We start from the raw sequence: 16,423 nt of genomic DNA, 5'->3' as shown, positions 1-16,423 counted from the left end.
CTTCGTGTCGGTTCCCAGGGGTCTTCGCACGCCCGCCCTGCAAGGTAGGCCAGGTGGCTCAAAAGACCTGGCTTTGGAGGAGGAGCTTCAGGTTCGGGGGTGGATAGATTCGTAACAGATCCCCCCCCCGTTCCCCTCCCCTTATTCTACAGTCCTCGAGTTACGTTAAGTTAGTGTCCATTGACTTGTGACCGTTTTTTCACACTTACGACCGTCGCAGTGTTCCCCCCCCCAGGGTCACGTGATCAACATTCGAACGCTGGGCCACTGACTCGTAGTTATGACGGTCACGGCGTCCCGTGGAGGGGGGGGGGGTCGCACCTGATCCCCTTTGACGACTTTCCGACCGGCAAAATCAATGGCGAAGCCAGATTCGCTTAACGACCGTGTTTACTTAACGTCTGCCGTGATTCACTTCACAACTGGGGCCAGCAAGGTGGGGAAAAACTCACTTAACAAAAGGGTCTCGCTTAGCAACAAAAAATTGGGGCGCACTCGTGGTCGTAAAGCCGAGGACTGCCCGTGCCCCCTCCCACCCCATCTTTCAACTAGGGCCGTAAATCACATTTTGCATTTTTCCAATCTTTTACTTAACCCGTCTCTATTGTTTCATATTGTAAGTCGCTCCCAGCTACTTTGTGTGTTAAGTGTAATAAATAAAATAAAATAGGTCGGCAGGGGCGCTTTGGGGGGATAAAGGGGGGCTTAAAGCTGTGAATTGCAACTCCCCCCCCAAATTGATTGGGCACATTCCCATCCCCCCCAACCCACTCCTCCGGCCTCTGGTCTCTGGTTATTCGAGTTTTCTATAATAACCAAAGACCTACATACAAACACTCGCGAAAACCTCAGAAAACAATATCTATGTATGTATGTATGTATTTATGTATGTATGTATGTATGTCTTTGGTTATTCGGGTTTTCTCCCATGTAAAATTGGAAATGTCTTCGTGCTCCTCGAAGCACGAAGCTGAAAACACCAGCCTGAAGATGACGAATGGGACTTCGTCGAAACGTCGCCAAGACACTTCCAATTTTACCCCGGAGAAAACCCGAATAACCCAAGACCTACATACAAATACCCGCGAAAACCTCAAAAAACAAATATCTATCTATCTACCGTAAATGCCGGCGTACAAGGCGACCCGGTGTATAAGACGACCCCCGTCTTTATAGCCGGGCCGCATTCCTAGAACGTCATCTTATACGCCAGAAACTACCAGTATTTCCGGCGTATAAGACGACTCGGCGTATAAGACGACCCCCGTCTTTGGCGCCGATTTCAGCGCTCGTGGAAGTCGCCTTATACGCCGGCATTTACGGTATCTATCTATCTATCTATCTATCTATCTATCTATCTATCTATCTATCTGTCTGTCTTTGGTTATTCGGGTTTTCTATAATAACCAAAGACCTACATAAAAACACCCGCGAAAACCTCAGAAAACAATATACATACATACATATATGAAGCATTGGACTACAAGATCCATCCTCCCCAGACCACACGGCAGGAGGGGAGCTGAAAACCATCCAGTCCCTCTGCATGGTAGCTGATGGTAAAGAGAGACAGACAGACAAGACAGTGGTCCACCCTTCGTGAGACTACAGTTCCAACGATGCTGATTCTTAGCAGGCCTGGGCAGGGAGCATGGCCATTGTAGTTGCTGGGAGTGGGGGGGAGGGGAATCAATACTGGGCAACAAGGGATAATGCATCTTAAGTCCTCCAGCCATTTGTCCAAAATGGTATAGGGTTTCCTACCTGAGCAGAGGGTTGGACTAGATGACCTCCAAGGTCCCTTCTTCTTCTTCTTATTCCTTGGGAATGCAAAAATGGCTGGACTACAACTCCCATCAGCCTCAGCTGACGGCCCACCTGTCCACCGTGCAGCACGTTGACAGGATGAATATGGTCGCTGAAATAAATTGTTTTATGTCGAATGGATGAATTATTTTAATCCACGCATTTACGTCGAATGTACAAATCGTTAATAAATAGAACTTTTTATGTCGAATGGATAAATGTTTAATAATAAATATGCTTGTGCTGAGGCTGCCGCCATGTTTGTTGCGGATTTTTAATGTTTTCACCTGTGAGTTGGGAAGACCGATATATTTAATTATGAATAAATTGTGCTTCGTAACTTTTCTGCCCCTTGCACCCTGCAGCATGAAACCGCAATTAATCCACCACGCTGAGTTGATGCCACTTGCTTCTCTTGTCGCCAACAGATCCAGGTTTAGAACTAACCAACCTTGATAATTAATTGAGGGGTCGCAGAAACGGTGGGGGAAAGCCATTCTTGATTTTAAGTCAAATGGGTGTCTTGGAACTCAAAAACTGTATTTTAATGAGTTCCAAGCAACAACAAAAAAATTCCCAAAAGGCAGGAGAAAAGCAGCTCTTTGGTTAATAAGGAACTAATTAAACATATAAGGAACAGTTGCTGGAATTGGGTATGTCTAGTCCTGCTGGCTCAGGAATTCTGGGAGTTGAAGTCCACGAGTCATAAAAGAGCCAAGGTTGCCTACCCCTGGTCTAGTCTAATAAAGAGAAGGACGAGGGGGACATGATAGCAGTCTTCCAGTATTTCAGGGGCTGCCCCAAAGAAGAGGGAGTCAAGCTATTTTCCAAAGCGCCTGAAGGCAGGACAAGAAGCAACGGAGGGAAACTAATCAAGGAGAGAAGCAACCTAGAACTAAGGAGAAACTTCCTGACAGTTAGGACAATTAGCCAGTGGAACCACCTGCCTCCAGAAGCTGTGAATGCTCCAACACTGGAAGTTTTTAAGAAGAGACTAGACAGCCATTTGTCTGAAATGGTATAGGGTTTCCTGCCTGAGCAGGAGGTTGGACTAGATGACCTCCCAGGTACCTTCCAACTTTATTATTATTATTATATTTGGATGTACAAATGCTTCCATTGTTGAGAGCCATCCTGGAATCTTCAAACAGATCTTACATTTTATTTTATTTTATTATTATTTTGTTTTTTATGGTATGGAAAAATAAAATAAAATACGTAAATACTTCCAAAACCACTATGTTAGAAAAGCACTATTGCCAACAGGCCAAATTTAGGTTTTTAATCACATAAGCGTTTTTTCCAGTGCCGTTGTAACTTTGAAACGGTCACTAAATGAGTTAAGTCGAGGACAGGCTTCAACGGGGCTCCTCCCTGGAGGGAAATTCAGGTCAAACGTGTGTCGATGCCCCCGGGGAAGTGCCGAGTTCGAAAGACGACTCGGTTTCTTCCAAAGTCCTAAATCGAAGCTGGGCAGACCTCATTCCATTCCTGTCCAGACAGAAGCAGTTAAAGAATTTGAACTGGTTTCACTTCACTTTCGTCCAAAGTCAACCACAACGTTGGCGAAACAACCGGCCTGCGTGAAACATTTATCTCCTGCACCAGGTAATCCTCGCTTTACGATCCCAATCCAGCCCCAAATTTCTGCGGTTAAGGGAGACCTGTCTTCAGTTGGTTCTGCCCCGTTTTACGACCGTTCCTGTCGCCGTCGTAAAACGAATCACTGCAGCTGATAGTCAGTCACCTGGTCGTTAAGCGAATCGGGCTTCCCCTGTTGACTTTGCTTGTCAGGAGGTCACAAAAGGGGGTCACGTGACCCCTCCTCCCCGGGACACTGCGACCGTCGTAAATATGAGTCAGTGGCCAAGCGGGTTTGAATTTTGATCTCGTGACCCTGGGGGTGCTGCTGCAAAGGTCATTAACTGTGAATAATGGTCATAGGTCACATTTTTCAACGCCGTTGTAAGTTTGAACGGTCACTAGTTGAGGACTGCCTGTATTGTATTGTCCACATACTCTCTCTCTATTTGATGATGCTTTATTTAAACTAAATCTCTATATATCAATGACTGCATAAGCTCTGGAGGTGGATCTTGTGGTCTCCTTTCCTTGAGGCCGTCTGCTCCACGGCCCACTCCAGGTTGGGCACATTCGCAAAGTGTGGTTTTATTTATACAAAGCCAAAGTGTGTGATTGAGAGGCAGTTTGGCTTAGTGCAGGGGTAGGCAATCTGCGCTCTTTTATGACTCGTGGACTTCAACTCCCAGAATTCCTGAGCCAGCCATGCTGAGGGGAAAGGGAGAGGTTTCCAAGCTGAGCCAGGCTGGCCCAGGAACTCTGGGAGTTGAAGTCCACGAGTCATGAAGGGGCCATAGTTCCCCCATGCTGGCTCAGGAATTCTGGGAGTTGAAGTTCCCAAGTCATGAAGGGGCCATAGTTCCCCCATGCTGGCTCAGGAATTCTGGGAGTTGAAGTCCACGAGTCATGAAGGGGCCATAATTCCCCCACGCTGGCTGAGGAATTCTGGGAGTTGAAGTCCACCAGTCATGAAGGGGCCATAGTTTCCCCATGCTGGCTCAGGAATTCTGGGAGTTGAAGTCCACTAGTCATGAAGAGGCCAAAGTTTCCCCCATGCTGGCTCAGGAATTCTGGGAGTTGAAGTTCCCTCATGCTGGCTCAGGAATTCTGGGAGTTGAAGTCCCCGAGTCATGAAGGGGCCATAGTTCCCCCATGCTGGCTCAGGAATTCTGGGAGTTGAAGTCCACCAGTCATGAAGGGGCCACAGTTCCCCCATGCTGGCTGAGGAATTCTGGGAGTTGAAGTCCACCAGTCATGAAGGGGCCATAGTTCCCCCATGCTGGCTGAGGAATTCTGGGAGTTGAAATCCGCGAGTCATGAAGGGACCATAGTTCCCCCATGCTGGCTCAGAAATTCTGGGAGTTGAAGTCCACGAGTCATGAAGGGGCCATAATTCCCCCACGCTGGCTGAGGAATTCTGGGAGTTGAAGTCCACCAGTCATGAAGGGGCCATAGTTTCCCCATGCTGGCTCAGGAATTCTGGGAGTTGAAGTCCACTAGTCATGAAGAGGCCAAAGTTTCCCCCATGCTGGCTCAGGAATTCTGGGAGTTGAAGTTCCCGAGTCATGAAGGGGCCAAAGTTCCCTCATGCTGGCTCAGGAATTCTGGGAGTTGAAGTCCACGAGTCATCAAGGAGTCCATAGTTCCCCCATGCTGGCTCAGGAATTCTGGGAGTTGAAGTCCACCAGTCATGAAGGGGCCACAGTTCCCCCATGCTGGCTCAGGAATTCTGGGAGTTGAAGTCCGTGAGTCATGAAGGGGCCATAGTTCCCCCCATGCTGGCTGAGGAATTCTGGGAGTTGAAATCCGCGAGTCATGAAGGGGCCATAGTTCCCCCATGCTGGCTCAGGAATTCTGGGAGTTGAAGTCCACGAGACATAAAAGAGCCAAGGTTGCCTACCCCTGGTCTAGTGGTTAAGGTGCTGGCTTAAGAACTAGGATACAGCTTCTAGTCCTGCCTTAGACATGAAAGCCAACTGGGAGACTTTGGGCCAATCAGCAGGAGACAGGGTTCCAGGCCTGCCTTAGGCGCGAAAGGTTGCTGGTGGCTTTGGGCCAATCACCAGGAGATGGTGAATTCTAGTCCCGCCTTAGCTATGAAAGCCGGCTGGGTAACAACCGACTCACATTTATGACGAGTCCCGGGTCATGTGATTCCCTTCTGCAACCTTCAGACAAGCAAAGTTATTGGGAAACTCTGTTCCTAACTTAACGGTGGTAGTGATTCACTTAACAACAAAAAGCCGTGAGAAAAGTCGTAAAATGGGGTAAACCTCACTTAACAAATTCCTCCCTTAGCAGCAGATTTGGGGGTATCTTGTGGTCGTACGTTGAGGACTACCTGTATCCGAAGACCTTGCGTCATGTCCACCAGGAAGAAAACCCACTAGCCGGAAAAATCCAGAGTTTAATCATTTCAGAACAGACAAGCCAGGATCCCGCGCCGCAACCGGCCTCTTCGTCCCTCATTCCTCCAAACCAGGTTCCTCGCTTAAACTACAGTTAAAGACTTCCTGGAAGACTTCCAGGAAGGGCTGCGTGGCCTCTTCCACCGAGACGTGTCTCTGGAGTTCCTGGCTGAGGGAGGTGACCCCCAGCCCCTCCAGGCCACACGGGACGATGTGGTCAAACCAGGTTAAGTCAGTGCAGCAATTGAGGGCCAATCCGTGCGAGGTGATGTGTCTCCCGCAATGTACACCTGGAGGCAAGCAGGAGAGATGCAATATTGCATTTAATATTTTAATTAATATTCCTACCATATTAATAATCCTTGACTCACAACAGATCATATAATAATAATAATAATAATAATAATAATAATAATAATAATAATAATAATAATATAGTAATAAAATAATAATAATAATAATAAAGTTGGAAGGGACCTTGGAGGTCATCTAGTCTAACCCCCTTGCTCAGGCAGGAAACCCTAGACCAGTGGTTCTCAACCTGTGGGTCGGGACCCCATTTGGGGTCGAACGACCATTTCACGGGGGTCGCCAAACAACGCAGTCCGCCATTTTTTTCTCCTTTTCCTTAGCTGTGCTACTCCCTTTTATTCTATTGGCTTTTGAAAGCCAATAGAATAGACTCTCTTGACTAGAGTCTAATTCTATTGGCTTTCAAAAGCCAATAGGAATTGTCCAGGCTGTCTCTGCCCTGCTGATTCTGCCTAAAGTCCCATTCTGCAAATGGTGCTGCACCCGTTGAGTAGTCCTCGACTTACGACCGGTTGAGTAGTCCTCGACTTACAACCGGTTGGGGGTCGCGGCATTAAAAAGGTTGAGAACCACTGCCCAAGACCATTTTGGACAAATGGCTGTCCAGTAATGACCATTCAAAGTTACATCACTGGAAAAAAAAAAGCGACTTAGGACCGTGTTTCACACTTACGACCGTCGCAGCGTCCCCATAGTCACGCGATCAAAAGTCGGACGCTTGGCAACTGACTCGTACTTAGGACGGTTGCCAAGTCCTGGATTTACGCGACTGCCTTTTGCGACTTTCTGACGAGCCAAGTCAAGGGGAAGCTGGCTTCACTTAACAACCGACTTCACCCCTGCAGTGATTCACTTAACAACGGTGGCAAGGGCAAGGGAGGTCGTAAAACAGAGCCAAGCTCACTAAACAACGGTGTTGTTTAGCAAATTGTGTTTGTTAAGTCAAGGATGTTGTTTGCAAATCACAATCTGTGTCATTTGGGGGGGTGGGATGACTTCAGTCGGCCCCATAAGCTGTCCCAAAATTGCCTTTCCCTTCTCTGCTCCCTTCCGGAGTCCTGGGAAGGAGTCTGCGGGATGAAAGGGAGGGAAGCATGGGTAGGGTAGTCCCCTCTCCATGGGCATAGCAGTCCCTTCTCTCCCAGCACTGGAGAAAGCCAGAAAGGCTGAGGTCAAAGGGCAGGGTAGTCCATTCTCCATTCGCAGCCTGCAGACATGGCTGGTTGGGCACCATGGGCCTGGTAGTCCCTTTCTATCACCTGTTCTGAAGCCCCAAGGTGGCTGAGTCCACAGGCATGGTAATCCCCTCTTCATTTGCAACATGCAGACAGGGCTGGTTGGGCACCATGGGCTTGGCAATCCTCCTATCACAGATTATGGAGCCCCAAGGTCGCCAAGAACCATGGGCACGGAAGTCCCCCTCTCTGTTGGCATCCTACAGAGTGAGCTGGCCAAGCACCATGGGTCTGGCAGTCCACCTATCATAGATTCTGGAGCCCCAGGGTGGCCAAGAACCACAGGCACGGTAGTCCCATCTTCATTGGCATCGTACAGACTGAGCTGGCCAGGCACTATGGGCCTGGCAGTCCCTTTCTATCACCCGTTCTGGAGCTCCAGAGTGGCCGAGAACCATGGGCACGGTAGTCCCCTCCCCATTCGAAGGCTGGGCACAATGCGCCTGGCAGTCCCTTTCTATCACCCGTCCCGGAGCCCCAGGGTGGCCGAGAACAATGAGCACAGTAGTCCCCTCCCCATTCAAAGGCCGGGCACCATGGGCCTGGCCGTCCCTTTCTATCACCCTTCCCGGAACCCCAGGGTGGCCAAGAACCATGGGCACAGTAGTCCCCTCCCCATTCGAAGGCCGGGCACCATGGGCCTGGCAGTCCTCCTCCTATCTCCCGTCCTGGAGACCCAGGGTGACCAAGAACCATGGGCACGGTAGTCCCCTCCCCATTCGAAGGCCAGGCACCATGGGCCTGGCAAGTCCTGGAGCCCCAGGGTGGCCGAAAACAATGGGCACGGTAGTCCCCTCCCCATGGGCCTGGTAGTCCTTTTCCTATCCCCCGTCCCGGAGCCTCAGGGTGGCGGAGAACCCGGTCCCCGAGCCGTCCGGGCCCCGCGGGCTCACCGATGGCGCAGAGCTTGCGGTCTCCGAGCCAGACGCCGGTGCGGGGCGGCGGGAGGGCGCGGGCGGCGGGCAGGCCGAGGCGGCGGCAGGCGTCGCGGCCCAGGCGCTCCAGGGCGGCCACGTAGGCGCGCAGGGCGAGGCGGCGGCGGCGCAGGTCCAGCACCGGGTAGGCCACCAGCTGGCCCGGCCCGTGGAAGGTCAGCCGCCCGCCGCGCCCCACGCGCGCCACCTCCGCGCCCAGCGCCCGCAGCCGCGCCGCCTCCGCCGCCTCCGCCGCCGCGCCGCCGCCCGCCCCGCGCAGCCCCGCCGTGTAGAGCGGGCCCCGCGGCTCCCACAACACCAGCCGCTCCGCCGCCCCAACCCCCGCCCGCAGCAGCGCCGCCGCCCCCGCCTCCTGCGCCCGCAGCGACTCCGCCAGCGACGCCCGGCCCAGCCGCACCAGCCGCACCGCCGGGCCCCGCATGGCAGCCGGGCCTTTTGCAGCCGGGCGCCCGCGGGCCACGCCCCCCGGGCCACGCCCCCCAGCACGTGTCTGCGCCCGGGGAGGGGAGGGACTTTCTCTTTCTTCATCCCGCCCCTCCCTTCCGTCCTCACTTTCACTTTCACTTCACTTTCGCCTTCCTTCTTTGCTTGCCTCCCTTCCGTCGTCCTTCCACCCTTCCGCTTTCCTTTCACTTTCTCCTTCCTTCCCTCCCTCCTCTTCCTTCCTTCCTTCCTTCTATCTCTCTTTCCCTTCCTCTCCATTCCCTTCCTCAATCTTTCTCCCTCCCTTCCCTCCCTCCCTCTTTTCCTTCCTTCATCCCTTCCGCTTTCCTTTCACTTTCTCCTTCCTTCCCTCCCTCTTCTTCCTTCGTGCCTTCCTTCCTTCTATCCCTCCTGCCCTTCTTCTCCTTTCCCTTCCTCAATCTTTTTCCCTCCCTCCCTCTTTTCCTTCCTTCATCCCTTCCACTTTCAATTCACTTTCTCCTTCCTTCCCTCCCTCCCTTTACTCTACTCCCTTTCCTTCCTTCCTTCGACCCTTCCACTTTCCTTTCACTTTCTCCTTCCTTCCTTCCTTCCTTCCCTCCTCTTCCTTCCATTTCCTTCCTTCCCTCCTTCCCTTCCTCAATGTTTCTCCCTCCCTTCCCTCCCTCCCTCTTTTCCGTCCTTCCTTCCTTCATCCCTTCCACTTTCAATTCACTTTCTTCTTCCTTCCCTCCCTCCTTCCTTCATCCCTCCCTCTACTCTACTCCCCTTCCTTCCTTCCTTCCTTCCTTCATCCCTTCCACTTTCATTTCATTTTCTTCTTCCTTCCTTCCTTCCCCCCTCTTCCTTCCTTCCACTTCCTTCCTTCCCTCCTTCCCTCCTCTGCCTTCCTTTCTTCCTTCCTTCCCTCTCTCTGTCCACTTCCTTCCTTTTTTCCTACCTTCCCTCCCTCCACTTCTTTTCCTCTCTCCTTCCACTTCTTTCCTTCCTTCCTTTCTTCCCTCCCTCCACTTCCTTCCCTCCCTCCTTCCACTTCCTTCCTTTCTTCTACCCTTCCACTTTCCTTTCACTTTCCTTCCCTTTCCTCTTCCTTCCCTCCCTTCTTTCCATCTCTTTCCTTCCTTCCCCCTTCCTCTTTCAACGTTCCTCCTCCCCCCCACCTTCCTTTCCTTCCCCTTTCATTTTATCTTCATTTTCCTCTCCTTTCCCTCTCTCTCTCTCTCTCTCTCTCTTCCTTCTTTCCTCCCTCCCTCCCTCTGCAGAACTCAGCCCAAGTTATCATAAACCTTCTTCCCCCCTGTGTGAACAATCTCCGGTCAACCTGGCAGAAACGCCACTGTCTCCAAAAAATACAATGCCCTCTTTGTATTTTACAATAATGCAATAAAACAGCATAAAGGAGGGGGTGAAGGAAGGATGGCAGGTGGGGCGAAGACGGACCCAGTCACCTCTGAGCTGCCAACTTGGGAACAAGAGTCCCAAAGGAGTTGCCATCACAGGGCACAGTTGCTCTTAGCATTTGCTGACTTTCTCACTTGTTAAAACTTGAAAAAAGGATCACGGTGGCGGAATATGCTTCACAAACCACGTCAGTAACGCAAGATGAAGAGAGACCGGGTTCCTATTTGTGCTTAAACCAGCTGCTCGCCTTTGTGGGCTGGCCAGGTACATTACAACTCCAAGTCCCAGAATTCTCCTGCCTATGGCTGCCCAATGAGTTCTGGGAGTTGAAGTCCACACCAAGTCTTCAAGTTGCTACGGCTGAGAAGCAGTGCATGAAGGTAATGCAGGCAACATTTGATTGGTATCTCATGATTATATAGCTTTCTTGTCTGTGTGTATACTGAGTGCTTAAGCACTGGAGACAAATTCCTTGGGTATCCAATCATTCTGTTCCGTTCCGTTCCGTTCCGTTCCATTCCATTCTATTCCTTCTTCTGTCCTATTCTATTCTATTCTAGTCTCTATTTTTATTCTATTTTATTCTGTATTTCTGTTCTGTTCTGTTCTATTCTGTAATTCTATTCTATTCTATTCTGTAATTCTATTCAATTCTATATTTCTATTCTATTCTGTAATTCTATTCTATTGTATTCTGTATTTTTATTCTATTCTGTTCTGTTCTATTCTATTCTGTATTTCTATTCTGTATTTCTATTTTATCTTATTCTATTCTATTCTATTCTATTCTATTCTATTCTATTCTATTCTATTCTATTCTGTATTTCTGTTCTGTTCTGTTCTACCCTACCCTACCTTAGATTAGATTAGATTAGATTAGATTAGGATTACCTTTATTGTCATTTTTTTTCCTGTGGGCACAACGGCACACATTAAAAATGAAATTTAGTTGTTGCTTTCAAGTGTACACATACATAACACACATTTAAAACATACTATATACAACATATGTATAGACCTACACCCTTACGTATAAGTATTTTATTCTATTCCATTCCATACTATTCCATACTATTCTTATTCTTATTCTACTCTTATTCTATTCTTATTCTACTCTACTCTGTTTCTATTTTTATTTCTTTCTCTATTTCTATTTCTTTCTCTATCTCTATCTCTATTTCTATCCCTAGGTTCCACCTGAAGGCCTTAGTCCCAACTGCACTATAAATTCTGAGCATGCACTTGCATAACACACTCACCTTGTCCTGATTCCTTTGGGATGCGTGCATTCAGCACCCCCATCTTTCCAGAGGATACACGACCCATTTATTTCGGGAGAAGGAAAAAAACCATTTTTTTCCTTCTTGGCCTGCCGTGGCACAGCCTTAGGAGCTGGCAGGAAGTCCCACTGACTTAATAAATCCGTTTCCTTTTGGAAATACGACAAGGAAGCCAGCTCTGTCTCAATCATGCTTCATTTACAGCTGTTTTCCGGTCTTTAAATCTAAGAATGGAGTTTAGCAAACAATTCCCAGCCATCCGAAGGAATTGCCTTGTGCCTCAGCTGCGGCAGAGTTGCGACAAGGTGTAGAGGCAATCCTCGACTGACGACCGCAGCAGTCGTTGCTAAGCAATACAGTTGTTAAGTGAGTTTTGCCCCATTTTATGACCTGTCTTGCCGCAGTTGTTAAATCAGGCACAATGCATTTAACAACCACTTTGCCAGCAGAACCACAGAACCACAATCAACAATCAATTATTATGGTTTTCTGTCAATAATAATAATAATAATAATAATAATAATAATAATAATAATAATAAAGTTGGAAGGGACCTTGGAGGTCATCTAGTCCAACCCCCTGCTCAGGCAGGAGACCCTACACCATTTCAGACAAATGGCTGTCCAATCTCTTCTTAAAAGCCTCTAGTGATGGAGCATTCACTGCTTCTGGAGGCAAGGAGTTCCACTGTTTAACTGTCCTCACTGTTAGGAAGTTTCTCCTTAGTTCCAGGTTGTTTCTCTCCTTGATTGGGTTCAATCCGTTGCTTCTTGTCCTGCCTTCAGGCGCTTTGGAGAATAGCTTGACTGCCTCTTCTTTGGGGCAGCCCCTGACATACTGGAACACTGCTGTCATGTCCCCCCTCGTCCTTCAAGCTTTAACTTGAAACTTTTTGCTGTTTCCCAATAAGGACATACTATTTGCAATCTGCTGAACTTCGAGCAATATAAATTGCAAAATTGGTAGTTTTATAATAATGATGATGATGATGATGATGATGATCTTGGAAGGGACCTTGGAGGTCATCGAGTCCAACCCCCTGCTCAGACAGGAAACCTATATACCATTTTGGACAAATGGCTGCCCAGTCTCTTCTTAAAAACTTCCAATGTTGGAGCATTTACCGCTTCTGGAGGCAGGTGGTTCCACTGGTTAATTGTTCTCAATGTCAGGAAGTTTCTCCTTAGTTCTAGGTTGCTTCTCTCCTTGATTGGGTTCAATCCGTTGCTTCTTGTCCTGCCTTCAGGCGCTTTGGAGAATAGCTTGACTGCCTCTTCTTTGGGGCAGCCCCTGAGATATTGGAACACTGCTGTCATGTCCCCCCTCGTCCTTCTCTTCGGTAAATTAGACAGACCCAATTCCTGCAACCGTTTTCTTTTTCTATATTGATTGCTTGTCGCAGCTTTTTTAAGTGGCAAGACATACTTTGAAATAGGTCCTTTGAAACTAAAACATACAAAGAACGGTTGCAGGATTTGGGTTTGGCTAGTCTAAAGAAAAGAAGAAATAGGGGAGACATGATAGCAGTCTTGCAGTATTTGAGGGGCTGTCCCAAAGAAGAGGAGGGGGTCAAATTATTCTCCAAAGCACCAGAGGAAAGGACAAGAAACAATGGTTGGAAACTGAACAAGGAGAGAAGCAACCTGGAATTAAGGAGAAACTTCCTGACAGTGAGGACAATTAACCAGTGGAACCGCTTGCCACCAGAAATCGTGGGCACTCCATCACTGGAGGTCTTTAAGAAGAGGCTAGACAGTCATTTGTCTGAGATGGTGTAGATTCTCCTGCTTGACCAGGGGGTTGGACTAGAAGACCTCCAAGGTCCCTTCCAGCTCTATTCTATTCTAAACAAATATACAGTATTTCTTTTACTTGTTTATGGCTCAGATTTATATCCTGGCTTTTCAAGGCCTTTGGGCAAGTAAAGCACAGACAAACAGCAACATCTCCAAATGAGGCCAGAGCATCAAGGAAAAACATCGGAAGTGTTTGTATTCCGGGTTGCATCACTTTCCTCCAGCTGTTGGCAGGGGGAATTCCAGAGGATTTTTTTGCATCCTGCAGCGCAAGGAGCACATTCTGACGCAAATCAGCACTTCCTGGTGTTTTCTCTCTTCATCTCCCTCCAGCTAATAATAATTTGGGGTCGGAAGGAAGCAAGTCAAGTCCAAGCTAACTGTTTTTGTAAAGTAGGACTCCGTGCATCCTTCGACAGAATAACAGAGCTGGGGGGACCTTGGAGGTCTTCTAGTCCAGCCCCCTGCTCAAGCAGGAGAACCTATAGATCTCAAATGATCAGAACTGAGCCCAGGATCTCTGTTGCTAAACGAGACATTTCTTAAGTGTGTTTTGCCCCATTTAACGACCTTTCTTGCAGCAGTTGTTGAGTGAATCACTGCAGCTATTAAGTTAGTCAAACAGTTGTTAAGTGAATCTGTAAGGTGACCAACCGTCTTCCTTTAGGGCAGTGGTTCTCAGCCTGTGGGTCGGGACCCCATTTGGGGTCGAACGACCATTTCACGGGGGTCGCCAAACAACGCAGTCCGCCATTTTTTTCCCCCTTTTCCTTAGCTGTGCCACTCCCTTTTATTCTATTGGCTTTTGAAAGCCAATAGAATTTCTTGAATAGAGTTTAATTCCATTGGCTTTCAAAAGCCAATAGGAATTGTCCAGGCTGTCTCTGCCCTGGTGAGCCTGCCAAAAGCCCCATTCTGCAAACAGTGCTGCACCAGTTGAGTAGTCCTCGACTTACGACCGGTTGAGTAGTCCTCGACTTACGACCAGTTGGGGGTCGCGGCATTAAAAAGATTGAGAACCACTGCTTTAGGGAGGACAGTCCTCCTTTTGTAAGTTCTGTCCTCCCTCAAAAAGTGTCCTCCTTCATGTCCTCCTTTTCGATATTTGAAGACTAATCTGCAGGGCTTTTTTTTCTCATAGAACGCTCAGAACGGCATTCCGGCACCTTTGTTTGATGGTTTTTTTCCAACTTTTGCATGAGCTGTGCTACTCCTGCTATTGGCTTTTGAAAGCCAATAGGAATTGCTGCTGAACGCACCAAAACACCCGGCTGGCAAACTTTGCACGTGCAAGTTGTCTGTATTATTGTTGCAATGAATAAAATGTTTCTTTTATTTACGATATTTTTTTCTTCAATTTTTTTGTGCCCTCTTTTTCATTGTAAAAAAGTTGGTCATCTTAGAATCTGGCTTCCCCCCCCCCCATTGACTTTGCTTGTCAGAAGGTCGTAAAAGGGGATCACGTGACCCTCCCCAGGGGACACGGCGATGATCGTAAATACGAGTCAGCTGCTAAGCGTCTGGATTTTGATCACGTGACCGCGGGGCACGGCCACGGTCATAAAAATGAACCGGTTTTCGAAAGCAACGTCTGTCTGGTAAACTTGTAAGATTCATTTTTCTCGCCACGGACAAGTTATACATCACCCAAACTAGACTGTTGTTTCTCTGCATCATATAATATATGTGGGTATGTGCATAATTCTGTATTTATTTATTTATTTATTTATTTATTTATTTATTTATGTCATGTTTATGTAGTGTATATCGGAGACAGTCTCCCTTTGAGAGCTGTAGGCAATGAAATTTTATTTTAATGTATGTGGATTAGTGCACACTCAAGGTAACAATAAAGTTATTATTCTGGTCTATTCTATTCTATTCTATTCCATTCCATTCCATTCCATTCCATTCCATTCCATTCCATTCCATTCCATTCTATTGTATTGTATATATTCCTATTCTATTCTATTCTATTCTATTCTATTCTATTCTATTCTATTCTATTCTATTCTATTCCATTACATATTTTCTATTCTATTCTATTCTATTCTATTCTATTCTATTCTATTCTATTCTATATATTCCTATTCTATTCTATTCTATTCTATTCTATTCTATTCTATTCTATTCTATTCTATTCTATTCTATTCTATTCTATTCTATTCCATTCCATTCATTCCATTCCATTCCATATTTTCTATTCTATTCTATTCTATTCTATTCTATTCTATTCTATTCTATTCTATTCTATTCTATTCTATTCCATATTTTCTCTTCTCTATTCTATTTTCTATTCAGTTCTATTAATTGTGATCATTTTGACCCAAAGGGATGCTGCAAAGGTCATTCCGTAGGAGAGGAATATAAACACACCTCTCAAAATAGCCTTTTCCAGGGTGGAAGACAAACACGCCCCCCCCCCAAAAAAACTGGCACATTCCAGCTGTGCCAGCAGAAAAAAAAAAAACGTCAAAGCAGCAGTCAGCGCACGCAAGGCCCAAAGAGGCGCACGTAAACTGTGCAGGAAATTGGCCCAAAATTCACAAAACAGGAAACATCCAGAGGAAAGCCGCAAAGGGGGCTGCTGAAAGAGAAGGAAGGGGAAAAGGGAGAGAGATTCAGCCTTCCTAGATTGTGCATCGGTGTTTGTGCTTGTGTGTGTGTTTGTGTGTGTGTGTAAAAGCCATTTCGAACACATGGACCTAAGAGAGAAGGGGGGGAGGAGGATGGGCTGGAAATCGAAGGGAGAAGGCAATTATTTTTAATACAGGTAGTACCTGTACTTACAACAGGTTGTTTACTGACCGGTCCAAGTTACAACCTCATTGAAAAATGTGACTTATGTCTGTTTTCCACACATAATGACGGTTGCAGCATCTTCATGGGCCACGTGATCAAAATTGGGACGCTTGGCCACTGACTCCTATTTACGACGGTCGCAGCCCCTTTTTGCCACCTTCCGACAAGCAAAGCGAATGGGAATTCACTTAACGACCGGGATGTTAATTTTAACAACTGTCGTAAAGTGGGGCAAAGCTCACTTAACAAATGTCAACAGGAATGTTGGGCTCAGTTTGGGGTCCTAAGTCCAGGACTTGCCCGCAGGGGCCTTCCAGCCCCCCCTCCCCAAATCCCATCATCCCCTGCCCTCCATTGGTAGGCAAAAACCCCATCGGGCCCGAGAGCGCCAGGTTGACGATGCTAAAGGAGCGAGCGCTCCTTTGCCCCGCCCACTCGGGGACG

General features: G+C 47.8%; 1 protein-coding gene across 1 annotated transcript; it reads right to left on the bottom strand.

The window, feature by feature from the left end:
- Positions 1-5,774: 5,774 nt before the first annotated feature.
- On the bottom strand, positions 5,775-8,717 carry LIPT2 (lipoyl(octanoyl) transferase 2). Its single transcript, XM_039355892.1, has 2 exons — positions 8,236-8,717; positions 5,775-6,085 (listed from the first exon to the last, which is right to left on the bottom strand). Exons 1-2 carry the CDS (start codon positions 8,696-8,698, stop codon positions 5,853-5,855), a joined length of 696 nt encoding a protein of 231 aa, XP_039211826.1. The 5' UTR covers positions 8,699-8,717; the 3' UTR covers positions 5,775-5,852.
- Positions 8,718-16,423: the final 7,706 nt, after the last annotated feature.

Source organism: Crotalus tigris, unplaced genomic scaffold (genome assembly GCF_016545835.1).
Source record: "Crotalus tigris isolate CLP2741 ecotype Arizona unplaced genomic scaffold, ASM1654583v1 scf7180000018765.387419, whole genome shotgun sequence".
NCBI lineage: Eukaryota > Metazoa > Chordata > Lepidosauria > Squamata > Viperidae > Crotalus > Crotalus tigris.
The sequence above is the reverse complement of the archived record's forward strand: the minus strand, read 5'-3'. Positions and strand labels throughout refer to the sequence as shown.